We start from the raw sequence: 16,967 nt of genomic DNA, 5'->3' as shown, positions 1-16,967 counted from the left end.
TTAAGTTACAGATTGAAGTAGGAGTTATTAAGATGGAAATGTCAATTAATTATGGAAAATTAAACAAATCTAATAAAATAATTTTATAATAATTTATAATGATATCCAATCAGCTGCTTGATACTATGCATTTTCTGCATGTTTTAAAAAATGTATCCAATACTTTTTTTATCCAATCACTTTTACTTATGAAAACCTTAAATTAAAAAAAATAGCAGCTTTACAGGAGAAGGGACAGAGATAAACTAAGCCCAGAAGTGAAAAACAGCTAAAATTGGGAAGCATGAGAGACAGAGACTATATACACACATAAAGGTCTATTCATCATATAACACTCGTGCCATGTAAGGAGACAAAAACTGCAAAAATGGAGATGCAAGGTTTTGTTCCAACAGTGATGAAATATAGAGTCTGAAGTGAGTGTGTGTGTGTGTGTTTTAACTTGTTGTTCTGGAGTGTGCCCTATGAAGGCAGCAGCAGATGTAGAAGAGTATGGGCAGTACTGCGATCGTTAGCCCACCACAGGCAAGTATGGCGTAAACGGCATAAAACTGCCATTCTGGAAGAAAATAAAGAACCTAGTGAAGTTTTACACAACGGTGACCATGAACCTCCAAATAACAGACTTTACAAATGATTTACTTTACAAATACCTTATTTTACAAATAACTTACTTTACAAATAACGTAATTTTTTAAATACAAAACTCTTCAAATAACTTAATTTTCAAAGAACAGTCTTTACAAAAAACACTGTCTAAAAACAACAGACAAATAACTGACTCTACAAATAAGTATCTTTACAAATATCTTAATTTTCAAAGAGTTGACTTTACAAATAATTGACTTTACAAATAACCAACTTTACAAAAACCACTCTCTAAAGACTGCAGACTTTACAAATAACTTAACTTTTTTTAAAGAGCTTACTTTACAAAGAGCTGACTTTACAAATAACTCAAAAAATAAGTGACTTTACAAATAAGAGACTTTACAAATAACTGACTTTACAAAGAGCTGATTTAGTATGGAAAGTGAAACAACAAAAACACGCTGACTTAATCTAATATAAAATTATCGAATAAAATAAAATTATCAAATAAAAAAAATATTTTAGAAAACACAACTTAAAAATCAGGTGGTTAAAGTTTCTCAAGAGAAACCCCCAAAACTCACGAGGCCTTCAGAAAAGGATTCAGAATTGGACGTTTTGAAGATCTCTGGGACCCAGGCAGGCGAAGACACTAAGAGAGCGATTAAAACGCGAAGTGTAAAATCAGACAGACGCAGCAGAGCAGGCTCACCTATAACCTTTATCATCCATTATCTATCATAATTATCTAATTTATGTAACATTTAGTGGAGACACAACTTACTGGTGAAGAACACAACAGGTGCAACAGGTGCTGGTCTCTGAAGGTGCTGATGATCTGAACTCCTGTCAGAGTGTCTGAAGCTCTAGAAGCTCTTCTGGGGCGTCTATACTTCTAAAACCTCGACATCATGCTGCTATACTGTACTTTTAGGTGAGCTCTGTTGTAGAGGCTGTAGTCGTGTTAGGCAGACCCCATCTTCTCTGTTTTGGGTTGGATTTGGTGTGAATTTGGCTCAGATAAATTTGTTGAACTTTAAGGATCCATATTGGGGTCCACATTTCAGTTTCTCACTGTCAGAACTGCATAACACACATCAGTTACTAATTCTTAGTATATACTGAGTCATTTAGAGTCGTCACTGAATGATTCCTAGTATATACTGAATTATTTAGAGCTGTCACTAAATGATTCCTAGTATATACTGAGTCATTTAGAGTCGTCACGGAATGATTCCTAGTATATACTGAATCATTTAAAGTCTTCACTTTATGATTCCTAATATATACTGAGTCATTTAGAGTCGTCACTGAATGATTCCTAATATATACTGAGTCATTTAGAGTCGTCACGGAATGATTCCTAGTATATACTGAATCATTTGTGGTAGGCACTGAATCATTTATAGAATTCCTAGTAAATCCTGAATCAGTAATGCTCGGTTAGTGCTGAATAACAGAATTATAGATTTTATTAGGCTTAACTGTCAGTGATTCCTAAAAATATTTAACTACAAAAGGAATATTAAGGCTACACTATATGGACAAAAGTATTGGGACACCTGCTCATTCTTTGTTTCTTCTGAAATCAAGAGTATTAAAAAGTGTTTATCCTGCTTTTTGCATCTCTGCATTTCGCTACTGTCCAGGAAAGAAGGCTTTCTACTAGATTTAGCTGTGAGAATTTGATTGCATTCAGTGATAATTTACCTAAAGTTACTGAGGTCAGGATGTTGGATGATGATCACCAACCAGACTCATCCCAAAAGAATTAGATGGAGCTCCATCCATCATTCCAGAAAGCTCACTGCTGGGGGGCTTTATACCCCTCCAGCCCACGCCTGGCATTAGGCAGCATGGTGTTGACCTGAGAGTCCTATTGTCCTATTCGATTCTATTGGCACTATTTCTCTACAGGAATGAGACAAGCTGTGTGTGTGTGTGTGTGTGTGTGTGTGTGCATACTCTGGGCAGCTTTGTGATACAGCGCTGGTCACATTTAGAAACACACATCTGCCCACAGTCTGGCTTGCTTTTTTTAAATACACGGCCTCCAGCTGAAACTGACACGACAGAGAAAACCCGTCAGAGCATGTCACCTATTTCCTGTGACCTTAAAATAAAGGGCTTGCAGTTAAACACTGAAACTTCTGAAAGTACACACCCCACAGTCACAGTGCAGGTGCATAACAGTGCAGAAACGACACTGCAGCCCACTAGGGGGCTCTATGTGATCTGTGGGAAAATCCTGTAGGGCAGTGTTTCCCCACCCTGCTCCTATATTCTCCCAGACTGGGTTATCTGCTCTGAAGCACCTGTTCTCACCTTACTGAGAGCTTTACCTACGAGCTGCTTTGAGGCAGGAGGACACACCTACAGCTGGTGACTGCCGGTCTAGGAAGAAGTTGGCTTCTGAATATGGTCTCTCTAGCATCAGATGTTTTTAAGATGATGATCAACATACATTTAACCAGGTGTGTCCAAACCTTTGTCCAAACTGTATGTACTGTCCTTTTACATCGAGCTGCAAAAAGGTTCTCCAGCTAATTCAATTGACCTTGCCTGTCCTGCAGTGAGACTTGTCCACTTTGTCCACTTTGTGATGACGATGCTGAAAAATATATATATATAGTGTGCAGCCCTAATCTCTACCCTGTCCTTTGCAACCCTCTGCCACCCCGTCACCTCCCCATTAACCCAGTCGTCTCTCATTCCAGCAACTGGCTTCCTACCCAGTGTCCTCCCAAATAATCATAAGCTGATGGAATGGTCCCAACTAGCCAAATTATTTATTGAATAAAATGATCATTGTAATAATATAGAAATAAATGTGTACAACCTTTACATAAGGCTTATAAAAAAGTATTAAATAATAATATAAAAGTATTATATATATATATATATATATATATATATATATATATATATATATATATGTATGAACAGTATATAAAATGTAACATTTAAGTATATATTATTAAATATGATCATATTATTAAATAAGCAAATTAAATTAAATTAAATAAGCAAATTATATAAAGTTATATATGTATATAATATAGATATATTATATACATATATATATAACTTTCTAATGTATATATTCCACAACAATTTCATATATATATATATATATATATATGTGTGTGTGTGTGTGTGTATATATATATATATAATATAGTATATAAAATCATTTATTTATATATTATTAATATATATATTATGTATATGTATGATGTATTATGTATATTATAGGCAGGCTGTTTGTAAACACATCTAATTGTGTTTGTTTATTTGCTGCAAGTGTCCTCGAGCTTATGTAGTCTGATTTTCTCCTCCCCTCACCGTTAGAAAGTCGATCAGTCATGCCCATTAGCGCAGGAGACGGATGCTTTCTCATCTGGTGAGTCAGCACTTACTTACGAGTTTTCAGACTGGAGCTGCCCACCAGGTACTTAGAAATAAGATCAGGGTCCAGATTCCCAAAAGCATCACAGTGACCCGCAGCGGTTTTGAGAAAGGAGCCCTCAGCTTCCCCTGTGTGAGCTCGTCCAGGTTTGTATAATATAGCATAATGATATTAAGTACACATACGCTCTGCATCCACTTTATTAAAGACACCTACTGTCCACTGTATAGGTGTACAGTTACAGACTGCAGCCCGTCTGCTGTGGCACGACGTGTCAGCCGCCCTGTAGCCCATTCATCATTTAGGCTGCCGTTAATGTCATCCTGGTGGTGGACTTCTCAACGCAATAGTGAGACACTGGGGAGCTTACACTCTCATAATTGATGAAGGACTAGAGCAGTGTCATTTATTCTGTTGGGGGGAGGGAGGAGGGGGAGGTGGGGGGTAATGAGGATGTGTCCCCACCAGTCTTTGAAACTGCGGCTCGAGAGTGAACAGTATGCCTCTGTTGTGAACTGACTTTGGAATTATTAATGCTAATGGACAGACTATTATGTTAGCCCATCATAGTGAATGGATTTCCTCAGCACAGTTTGTAGGGCTTTATCATAACGATGGTTAAAGTGAGCTCACAGGGTGGAATGAGTGATTAATGCAGCGCATCAGTAGATACTGCACTGCAGCCCCCTAAACACAAAGCCCCTCTGAACACATTAAAAAATACCTATGAAAATAGCCCTGTGCCCACAAGCCCCTGCATTCTGACTTTGTCAGCCCTATCTTCCTCAGTACACTGCAGGTCCAACTGTTTGTGGACACCCCTTCTAATGGATGCATTCAGCTACATCCTGACCTCACTAACACTCCGAATGCAATCAAATCCTCACAGCAATGCTCTTCCAACACCTAGCAGGAAGCCTACTATTAGCCCAAAGAAACGGCGTACTGTATTTTTGTACTGTACCATAAGGTAACGAACTAGAATTGTTTTTCAATAAGCCAAAGCAAAAGACAAAAGTATTGGGACGCCTGCTCATTCACTGCCTCTTCTGTAATATAGGGCGTTTAAAAAACTGCTTTTGTTGGAGCAGCTGTCTCTACTGTCCAGGGGAGAAGGCGTTCTACTGTACTAGATGTAGGCAGAGCAATGCTTTGAGGATTTGATTGCATTCAGTGACAAGGTCCTGATGTTAGATGATGATTCACAACCACCACCACCCCACCTCATCCCGTCCAAAAGAACTAGATGGAGCTCCACCATTCCAGAGAACACAGTTCTTCCACTGCTCCACAGCTCAGTGCTGCTGGGGGGCTTTATACCCCTCTAGCCCAGTGACTAGACAAGCTGTATATGTGTGAGTGTGTGTGCATTTGCACATCTGTGTCATCAGCAATGGCTGCACCTTAAAGTAGCTGAGTGCATTCATTAGAAGGGGTGTCCACAAACATTTGGACATATTGTGTCATTCTTCTCGTCTTAGCAAAGCTACCAGAAGTCAGCTATGACTTTACCAATGGCTGAACCTTAAAGTAGCTGAATGCCTTCATTAGAAGGGGTGTCCACATACATTTGGACATAGTAGCCCGCTCATTTGTTATTGGTGAATTCTCCCGCTGCAAGCGAAGTCCCAGTGTGTCCGAGCTGGCGGTGTTGGAGAGAGACGGAATAACGGGGATAAAGTGATGTGTCAGCAGACGCTTCTCTCCCCAGCCCTTTTAAAGCTGCTGATGGTCTAATGGTCTTACTGGAACCTGTTCACACCACTCAGTCAGTTTCACTTCCTTTCTCTTGACGCCAGTCGTAAAAGTAGCATCTGCCTACACATTCAATAACAATGCAGAGATACAGAGGTCAGAACCGTTGGCACTTACGTCGCCGGCCAGCAGTCCATCAGGCCCGCATTCATCCACGTCTTGTTAGGCAGGGCTTTCCCCTAATGCGGCTACCTTTGACGGCCGAGTTCGATACTGCGGAAATCGATGAGGCTTTCTGAATGCTCCAGGTGAGGCAGTTTGACGTGTGGAGCCATTTGTCTTTGAGCCTTTAGAGCCAGGCAGAGAAAGCAACCCTGAGCTGATCTTCGTGATCCCACTGAGCTATTCCAGCACTCTGGCTCAGACCTTCTGCACTGGTTCAGACTCCTCCTCACCTCTTCTTTCTTTTCTCTGTCATTCCTTGTCCTCTCTTAGACTCAGATGAGTCTTCAGAGGCTTGTTTAGACATGCTTTTAAAAAAGTCAGGCCTTGAAGGCCATATTAGTGCAAGAGTCGCTGCACAGTAGAACAGTGCACCTCCACTCCAGAGCAGTGGCCAGTAGCAGGCCAGTTACCCAATTCTCCTATCACTATCAGCAATGCCCCCAACACTAGGAGGCCTCCTCCGACACATGTAAAGCCAGCCACCACCTCTGTTCCACCTGCTGCTGATGGTAGGAGTGAAGTGGGGAGGAAGTGCCACTGCTCACGTAAAAGTTCATACAAATTTTGATCAGTGGTGCCCAAACTTTTGCATGCTTTTTTCTCTCCAGGTCTAGGTCGATTTCGAGGTTTAGAGGTGGAGGAACCTCTTTTAAGGTGTTTTGAGGAACTGAGGAACCTTCAAGAACAGGTTTCTTAAAGAAAAGGGTGCCTTGAAGGTTCCTCATAGCACCTCAAGAACCCCCAGGTTCATTTATGGATGAACTACACCTATGCGTCTACTGGACTTTTCCTAGGAAGACGGTTCGAAAGACTCGCCGCAGTAACCACTGCAAGATGAAGATGAAGGTCACGTGACTGAAAGCGACGAATCCCGAACGCGCATTCAGCCTTGTTGCAGTACGACCTTCCTTTACTGGCATGAGGAACGCTTGAGTGTGGAGATGACCAGAGGTCAATAAAGCTCTCTGAGCCTGAGTGGAGATCTGAATCCGTGCCACGGAGAGGGAGCCGTGATTGGGAGCAGACTGGTCAATGTGAGCGGTGATACAGCACCAAGCCACAGTGGGACGGCGCTCGGCCTCAGGTTTACCCACAGAGGCCCTTCTCTCTTTGCTGTCCTGTGCTGTGTTACCCGAGCCGCTGTGGTGTGTGAGGGAGAGGAGAAACAGTCTGGAGGAGGTGTGTGGGTGGATAGATAGGGGAGGGAGGGAAGAGGAGGGGAGGGTGTCCCTGGAATCTGATCCCCTCTCTCTCGCTCTCTCTCTCTGTGTCTCACTCTCTCTTTTATACTCAGTTTGGAAATGTGACTTTTCTACAGGTCCCCAAACAGAGAGAGAGGGAGGGAGGGAAGAAGAACGAGAGACAGCGTAAAAGAGAGAGAGTGTTCGAGGCCTGGGTGGTCAGACTGATCTTTGTGGTCAGAAAAAAGGGGAGGGATGGATGAAAGGATGGAATGGTCAGATGAAGGTAGAGAGGAGGGAGAGAAGGAAGAGGGAGGATGATGGAAAGAGAGTGAGAGAGAGAGAGAGAGTGAGGGGGGGGGGGGGTAAAGAAAACCAGCTAACCGCCGTGAAGTGAAGTGAAGTCCTGTCCAGGTCAGAAGGAGAGATAGAAGCCTTCCTGCTGACGAGGTGGAAAAGAAATGAAAGCAGAGTCCAGCTGACCGATGGGAAAGCCCAGAGGAGGAGGAGGAGGAGAAGAAGAAGGAGGAGGAGGAAGAGTAGTAGGAGGAGAAGTCAAGACACATTCATCCCTCCTTCCAAAGTTCGGCAGCACCTTTCCCAGGACACACCAGACTCGTTCATCAAGACCCAGAACTAGCTTCTGGAAACCGGGGCAGAGGCGAAGTGAGAAATTATCCAGGCTTTAACAAACGCAGACGCCAACACTGCATTTCTGAAGTGCTGTGGATCCTCGAGTGTACCGTCCTCTTCTGTCTGGACGTGGAGAACTGATGGGAAGAGTTGGTGGGACGTGGAGAACTGATTAGACCTTTCTGCTGGATGTGGAGGATTGGGGCGAAGTTTCGGTGCAGTTTCGTTTGTTTTTACCAGCATCGGAGTTAGACAGGAGATTGTGGGCAGGAGACTGACAAATGATTCAATTTATTATCTGCATGATAAATGAGTCAGTGTTGTAGCTACAGGAGAACTGATTCAGTTTAGCGGTTACTAGGTAACTGATTCACTGTTTATCAACAGGACAAATGATTCAGTTTATTATCTGCAAGACAAATGATTCAGTTTCTTATCTATAGGATAACTGATTCAGTTGATTATCTATAAGATAACTGATTCAGTTTATTATCTGCCAGACAAATGATTCACTTTATTATCTACAGGATAACTGATTCAGTTTGTTATCTGCAGTAGAACAGATTTAGTTTATTATCAAGGACAAATAATTTAGTCTATTCGATAAAGGGTAAACGATTCAGTTTATTTCCCCAGGATAAATGATTCAGTTTATTATTAAGTGAATAAATTATTCATATTTTTTGCAGGATAAAAGACTCAGTTTCCAGGATGATTCCAAGTTATTATCTGCGGGATAAATAATTCAGTTAATTATGCAAAACATAACTGATTCAGTTCATTTTTTACAGGATATAATGATTCGGTTTATTATCTACAGTTTAGCTTATTCAGTTATTTGTCTACAGGACAAATGATTCAGTTTATTACCCACGGGACAACTGAGTCAGTTTACGTTCTACAGGATAAATGATTCAGTCTATTATCCACAGCTGATTCAGTTTAATTTCTACATGACAACTGATTCAGTATATTATCCAGATGTATCAAGATTCATGATCGTGTGATTCATTCATCACACTAAATCTGATAGTCATTGATGATAATCACTGATATGTGGATCCTCACTCTAATGCTCCCAGACAGCTTAAGTTTAGTCTGTCCTACTTTTTCATCTCCTTTGAAGACCATCTCCCCTGTCCACCCTCCTGTTAAAAAAGTTCTTATCTGAGCCTACGTGCCGTGGCCATCATCGTCTCTCGAGTTGCGGCGGCAGCTTTCAGCGCCACAGTTTAAATAACCCTCTCGTCTGTTGTTGACACTTGCAAATAACATTTCCAGCGCATGATGGCTTTTACACGTCTGGACTGTGTAAGAGCACAGCAATCCGGCCCTTTATTTATGCGCCGCCGCTCTCAAGAGGAATGACCTAACATGGAAAGACTGACTTCTCCGCTCATCACCAAGATAAATGAAGCTGGACGGGACTCCAGAGATCTGCTGGACTGACCTTGTGGATTTTTTTCACTTCATGTGGTTTGTTTTCTTCACAATCGGACCAGCGAGCAGCCAGTGAAGGTGAACGACTGACCCTTTGAAATCAAAGCCGTGCTCCAGAGGGCTGCAGTAAGCTGACTGTCATGGCCCTGGCTTGTGCATCATAGCTGGTTTCCTTCAGTCCTTTACTTTGTAGGCCAAAATAGTTGCCTTTGAAAGGGGCCAAGAGCCCCAAAGCCTCTCAGTCATGAGTATCCAGGGCATGGAACTGTTTGCCATAGTAGTGGTCATTATCCTCTTCGTGGCTGTTCTCAAGCAGTTTGGCATTCTGGAGCCCATGTCTCTGGAAGGTAAGCAGCACAGGTACAGAAATATACACTGCGAACATGACCAATGTTGGCGGTGCAGAATTCCCCATTGCTAGAATGTTAGACGAGGTTTCAGCCTGTACTTATTTAACTATAGCAGAATTATTTTTAGGTCAACTTCAGATTGACCTTTTCTTTGTATAAATTGTCAAATCCCGTCATTTAAAAGACAAAATTCTTGTTTTCCCAAAATCTTCCAGCAAAACGTAAAGACCAGCGATGCAGGCACCTTAGTTCTAGACCCTCTATCTGAATACTGACATCACGGTTCTGGGTATTCACTAATGGAGAAAATAGCACCTACAGGAATGGTGAGAAAGTGTGTATGTCACTGTGCCACCCTAAAATTTGTTATTTTCGCTAACTAGGCTAAGCTAACTACTCTAGCTGCGGTTAGGTAGATACTGGCTACCGTTGACGATGTTAGCTAGATCATAATATCTAACTAATGTCAGCTAGAGCCTTCGTCTAGATAAAATCTAGAGTAGTTAGCATGCAGTAAATGTAGTCTAGCTGTTGTCAATTAGATGTGAACTAAACTAGATAATGTTAGCTGGATGTTAGCTAACTACTCTGGCTGATGTTAGCTAGATGATAGGTACTCTAGCGGATGTTAGGTAGATGGTAACTACTATTAATGATGTTAGCTATATTATAAAATCGAACTAACGTCAGCTAGCTAAAATCTAGAGCATTTAATATGTAGTTAATATTATCAAGACCTCCACTACTAATAGATAATGTTAACTGGATGTTAGCTACCTTCTCTTGATGATGTTGGCAAGAGTGTAACATATAACTAACATCAGTTAGAGCAGTTATCATCTAGCTAACATCTAAAATAGCTAACATGTAATTGATGTTATCAAGATATACTACTCTACTCTAGTTGATGTTAGCTGGGTGATATCTTCTCTAGTTGACGTTAACTAGATGTTGGTTACTGTAGATGATACACGGGTCCAGAAAAATATAAAAATAGTGATATTTTTCAGACAAACTAATGCTGGCACATCATCCACTGAGGAGAAGAGATCTCTCTTAGTAGTCCTAATCAGCACTCAGTGTAGCGGTTAGCTCTGTTAGCTCAGTAGCTCACCTAACCATCATTCCTCTGTGGTATTAAATGTTTGTACTATGGATCTTTTTAGCTTAGTAACACTAGTAGTAGTTTGTAGCCTGAGATTTTTTTTCGTCCTAAACTCATATTAACCTAAATTAGCCAGAATGCACATCCCTGCTCTAAAACCTCACCATGCACCATAAATAACATGCATTTTGATTTATGAATCACTTCACCTTTAGCACTGGCAGGTACTTTTGCTTCATGTAATAATCTCACGGTCTTGTCACGAGAAAGATTCATTCAGGACGTGCTCACAAGCCAAGGTCTTAGCTTCAGCGCGCTCTCGGCACGCTCTCCGGCAGGTTGACCGATATTTGGCCGGGGTTTATGACAGCGAGCTGCTCGGGGTGCTTTGTATTATGCTCTGCAGGAGTGAGAGTGGAATTGACGGAGGTTCAAACAGATGGCAAATAAGGGATGAAATAGAGGGCCTGCAGCCTGCCATGGATCTCTGCTGTTTACATAACCTGCAAGAATAACAACATGAGCCATGTGAATAGAGTTTTGCCTCTGATCTATTGGTAATTCTACTGGCACAAATACACAAGAACACTTTCACTTGTCCTCATTTTTCAAACGGCTGGAAATGATAGTGTTTCTTCTAAAAGTCTAGAAGAGGAGCTCTTCAGCAGGGTGCCCCGTGTCCTGGACAATCTGTAATGGCTAGAATTGTGGAGACTATTTCTCAGTCACGAAAACTACTGGAAAAGGAGAAAATTGCTAAAATGTCCAGAAAATATTTGTCAGATCCTGGAAAGCTGAGCTTTGAGCCACTGAAAATTCATATTTTAGCCATTTTTTTTTTAAATTACATACCAAGTATGTTATGGAGGGATTTGCATTTTGGAAGAGATATATCTATAGCATATAGAGCTGGAAGCTGTAGTAGTAATGGAACATGTCCTGGACAGGTCCTGTTTTCCTGGTTCCTATGGAAGTGATTTGTTGCCTAGTCAGAGGGTTCTTCGCTATGGTGGAAAAGCTTCTGTAGATGGTTCTTTATAGAACCTTTAAAATGGCTCTATTCCTCGGGGGGGGGGGGGTACTTTTGCAAGGCTCTGTTTATCAGCCTGTGTTATGCAGTATATTTGTGTGTGTGTGTGTTTGAGAGAGAGAGAGATTATAGGCCTGCACCAAGGATATGGTTGCATGCAAAAGTTTGGGCACCCCTGGTCAAAATATCTGCTGCAAAGAATAGCTAAGTGAGTAGAAGATGGTTAAACTGGTTCGGTAGCAGCAAAGAGTCTTTCCTTCCTGCAGAAGCTTTTTTAGATGGTGAGATGTTTGATGCTGGTTAGATGCTGGTATCTGATTGACTCCATTATGTCCTCGAGCCCTGGCTGCAGCACAAGCCCAAAGCATGATCCAATCACTGTAGTGCTTAAAAGTTGAGGAGGTGTTCTTTTCGTGTTATTTGGCAGCCTTTTTTTCTCCACACATCCTGTACCTTAGCTTCATCAGTCCACGGGACTTGTTTCTAAAGATCCACCCGGCTTGTTTCGATGTTACTTTGAAAGCCTCTGATGTGAGGAGGCAGGAAAGCGTTTCTTTTAAAGACTCTTCTGCAGAGGGCGCAGTGGTGCAGGTTGTCGCTGCACAGTAGAACAGTGCACCACCACTCCAGAGTCCGATAATTCTTCCTGAAGGTCTTTTGCGGCCATACAGGAAAGCAGGTCTCTCTAAATGTTTTCTTGGTGTTGCAGACTTCAACTTGACCCCCACCATTCAAAATAATTAGCAGCTCTCTAAAAACACTGTCCTATCTTCTCAAAACTGATGCTTTGTGGGCATCAGATATTTTAATGTTCAGAAAGTTAGGCAGCTGCTTAGAGGAGCAAGGAACAAGGTTTGAGGAACAAGGTTCAGTTTTTTTTTTGGCCTCCCCTCAACACACATAATGTTTTTTTCTGGTCACTGAAAGCTGAGCTTTTTATAAATGCTCTCCAAGTTGGAGATTATTTAGAAAACGTCTGAATTTCAAATCCCTCCTTATCCTCTATATAGTGAACTACATAAGCCATAAAACTACAGCGTCTACATGCAGATAGCTCTAAAATGGAGGGAGAGAAATCTTAGGGTTATAAATATCTGAATATCTGTGGACGGGGCCTTAATGAAGCCTTAATAAAGGGAATTAATAAAAATTTTCATCACCTGGTCTTTACTAACAACAGTTAAGGGGCAGTGGTGGCCACAGCTCTGGGTGTGTGTGTAATCACTGCCCCTAGTTCACTAGTATGTGTGTGAGTGTGTGTTCACTACCACAGATGGGTTAAATGCGGAGGACACATTTCGCTGTACAGTGACAAATACATGCACCTTTTTTACCTTTATGGAGAAGCAATAGCCCTAATGAGCTAATTATGGTCTGTTTTTGCTCTCAAATTGTACAGCCACTAATATTCTCGAGTTTTATCATACTTTTGCTTATTATCAAATATTATCATACTTTTGCTTAGAATTATTAAAAGAATAGCCTGTGGACGTCAGTTTACCTTCTATTGACTGAACTACTGAGAAAAGTTTGACCGACTTTTGCAGGCTTGTACTCAAACGTCCAGAAAAAGAGAACGCTCTCTCCTTAGCGTGGAGGTTTGTAAGGTATCCGTATTGGGCGACTTATTGTTTACCTTTATATGAAGTGTATCTAGTGGCTCTGAATATGAAAGGTCCAGGAGAGGATCATTCACTGAGTTAAACAGTTCTCTTTAAAGAATGTTATTAGTGTTATTAGTGCGTGAATCACTGCACTCCAGCATCTAAAAGGCTCCACCCTCCTGTGCTGAGCGATTGCAGCTGAAGAGCATTCACAAGGCTACACTCTCACTCTCTCTCACTCTCTCACTCTCTCTCTTTTTTCTCTCTCTGAGCCAAAAAAAAAAAACAACAGGTCTAGCATTACACTTCATTCATTATGCATGTAGTATTGAGTGGGCTTATTTTACGGCCACCTAAAAATGGGGTTTGCTGGCCTCGGTACCGGGTCCTGAAGGACACTGTCCATTCCCCAAAATACTTTCTTCTACACACACACATACACTCGCACACACATAAACACATACACACACACTCACCACACCCAGAAATGATGTCAGCCACAGTCCTGCCTCTGCATTTCCTACAGTCCAGTCCCTCAGTGGGTATACCCACCAATCCTCTCATACTCTTCCCATCCCAAAAATCATCGATCGTACCGCAGTGTGCTGCTCTTACAGCGGCTCCCACTCCTCTCCCAACTGCGCTTCTTCGCCGCCCACCTCCCTCCATCGGCCTAATGGCAGCACGTGCATGTTTATCACGTTTCACGCTGTGAGTGCTCTGGTTCCGACTCGAATCCGCTCTGCGCTAAAACTGATAAATGCAGTGTTTAAGATCCAAGTCCAAGTTTGGACTCGATTTTAAGTCATATGGCAAAATAACAGCTTTATCCCGCTCAAAGTGTGCAGCAAGATGTTTAAGTCCTGTTTATAAAGTCTGTAAAAAGGGGTGGGAACAAGGGGTGACAAACATGTCAGCACAGTATCAGATAGAACAGTAACTTGCAGATAATTAAAAAGCGAAAGTAAAAGCATCCAGACATACAGGGAGCTTTAGGGCTCTGCTCAAACTGCTCAATTCTTGTTGGCTTTTACAGCTGCAATCAAAATTATTATATTCCCCACAGCAAAATGTCCAAACTTTCAGCTGTTTGCAATAAAGCAATCAAATAAGACCATTTTAAATGGCTCAACACAACTAACAGAGCAAGTGTTTCCTCCAAACTCTAAACTCTAAACACTAAATACTACTCTTAATGACGACTGCTGTCTCAGAATTATACAACCCCTTCATCACAAGTGTCTCCTTCTGCTGCTGTTAGGACCTGATGCACAGCAAGACACCAGCTTCTGGCAGCATTCCTGAGGAATCTCAGCCCATTCTTTATGCTGCTGCAACCGGCTTTTTCACATCCTACCAGAGCTTTTCTATGGGGTTCAACTGTGATGGCTGCTCCAGAATCTTCCAGGACTTCTTCTGAAACTAAGCCTTGGGGAACTTTGCGGTATGCTTGGGATCATTGTCCTGTTGGAAGATCCAATGACGCTCAAGCTTCAGCTTCCTCACTAAAGGCATGATGTTTTCTCCTGGGATTTTCTTGACTGATTGCCCATTCCTCCTGGGCAATGGCCTCCAGTTCACTAATACTCTTGGGATTGCATGCTGCGGCCACCTTCTTCAAATCTCACTAAAGATTTGGAAACAGGAAACATGCAGCTTGTGGAGGGCAAGATGGGTTCAATCAAGGATCGGGAAATCCCAGGAGAAAATGTCATGCCTTCAGTGAGGAAGCTGAACCTTTGGTGCCATTGGAGATTTCTACAGGACAGTGATCCCAAGGATACCTCAAAGTTCACCAAGGCTTGAGTGTCATCACTGTCGCTTGACTTGAACCCCAAAGGAAAGGCTTGGTGGGATGTGAATAAGGCAGCTGCAGCAGCAAACCCAAGAAACTTAGTTAACTGGGGGCCACTTCCCATGAGGAATGGACTGACATTCCTCAGGAATGCAGACAGAAACTGGTGTCACTCATTAGAAGGGGTGTCCAGATACTTTTGGACGTACATTGTCTTATTAGAGCTCTTTCTTGGTTCAGTTTAAGATGGTTCATAATAATGGATTATATACACTATGTGGACAAAAGTATTGGGACACCTGCTTCTTCTGAGATCAAGGGTGTTAAACAGACTAGATTTTGGGGGAGCATTGCTGTGAGAACTTCACTGCATTCAGCGGCAAGGGCGTTGTTAGTGAGGTCAGTCTGTTGGTTGGTCACCACCTCACCTCAAAAATCAAGGATGTTGCCCCCTATGAATTTGCCCCCTTTTCTTTTACTGACTCTGTCTACTCTTTTGGATGTTGGAAAGTGGACAGACCCTTTTGGATGTTAAGTAGAACCTCGTTTGGAGGCACTTTTACTTTAAAATACATTCATACAGTCATTGTTTTATTTATCCGAAAAACCTTTTTTATGAACTGCCTTCCCCAACGGGAGCCGGTGAGCCAGTGCTGAGGGTCGGGCCTACTGTTGAAGTGGGGGGAAAGTGCAGTAGTAATGTCAGCCATTGGGGAAATCAATCTCAACCTGCGTGCTATTCAGCGTGTCTATGGGGTCCTGATCATTTTTACAGTTTTTCCAACCCACTGATCCACCGAGTCCATTCTGCTTGACTCGGCCTCATCTGTGGGTCTTTACCAGAGAGCAAATGACAACGGTGAATGCAGTAAAACTGCGGATATTTCAGTGCAGCAGTCCAGCCTCATCTGAACACTCTGCTCTTCTGGAGTTACAGCATCACACATGAGCTTGAAATATCGGGCAATATCAGTAAACATCTGACTGATGATCATCATCTTCAAGCAATTATCTACTGATCGCTGTGCATACCTATTAATTATTCATGGCCTAGCACCGAGCCACTGAACACTGTAGATGCTACTAGATGTATCTGTGTGTGTGTGTGTGTGTGTGTGTGTTTGTGTGTGCTAATTGATGTGGTTACCGAACTCTGGAGCCATTAGGTGAGGGTTAAACTGCTGACTGCGGCCGGAGCTGAAACTCGCGGCTTAGAATAGCTGTCTGCGATCACGTCTGATGAAAGCACAACTTACCATCACTGTGCTGAGCTCAAGTCAGGCCTGCTGCAAAAGACCCCATTACCGAGATCTTAAAAATAAAGGTGCTACAAGTGGTTCTTTGAGCAATGCCATAGAAGAACCACATTTGCTTCCATAAAGAATAGTTTTAGGGTCAAGAACCTCGATATTGGTAAAGAACCTTCACATTAAGGGATGTGGATCTTTAGACCTTTAGAAGGTTCTTCGCGCCCACTCACACGTCTCTATTTCAGACATGCTTCTTTGTGGAACCAAAAGTGGTTCTTCTTCTACGGCGTCGCTCATAGAACCATTTAAAGTCCTTTTATTTATAAGAGTATCCTCCTCGGTGTTAATTGGATAACACATTTGGGTGGGCGGGGCACTTGACACACTAAGCAAAAATGGTTCTACACTATATTGGGCAGAAAAGGGTTCTTTGGCTTGAATGTGACAGTGGAACCCCTATTGGATGCTATGTAGAACCATCTACACACTGATAACCCAATGAGCGTCTGCTTGTGCTAACATGTGCTTTGCCTCCTCCAGCGTTTCTTCTAAAATCAGGGTGTTAATATTGCGTTTGTCCCTCTTTACTGCAGCCTCTACTTGTCTAGGTGTTGAAACATTGCTGTGAGAAGGAGTTGATTGCAGTCAGCCACATGAGA

The 16,967-nt window shown here is 42.2% G+C and overlaps 1 protein-coding gene across 2 annotated transcripts in view; it reads left to right on the top strand.

Annotated features, from left to right (window-relative positions):
• Positions 1–16,967, top strand: part of kcnip3a (Kv channel interacting protein 3a, calsenilin) — a 65,918-nt gene that overhangs the window by 38,792 nt on the left and 10,159 nt on the right. Inside the window, exon 1 of one of the 2 annotated variants that reach the window (XM_072682528.1) lies at positions 9,396–9,521. The exons of the other annotated variant lie outside the window; for it this stretch is intronic. Coding sequence (XP_072538629.1) covers positions 9,419–9,521 — 103 coding nt within the window. The 5' untranslated portion in view covers positions 9,396–9,418. Of the gene's footprint in view, positions 1–9,395; positions 9,522–16,967 lie in introns of those variants that run through there. 2 annotated transcript variants of the gene reach the window in all.

This window comes from Salminus brasiliensis, chromosome 6 (assembly GCF_030463535.1).
Source record: "Salminus brasiliensis chromosome 6, fSalBra1.hap2, whole genome shotgun sequence".
NCBI classification, from domain to species: Eukaryota; Metazoa; Chordata; class Actinopteri; order Characiformes; family Bryconidae; genus Salminus; species Salminus brasiliensis.
Note: the sequence above shows the minus strand (reverse complement) of the source record. Positions and strands in the feature narration are given on the sequence as shown.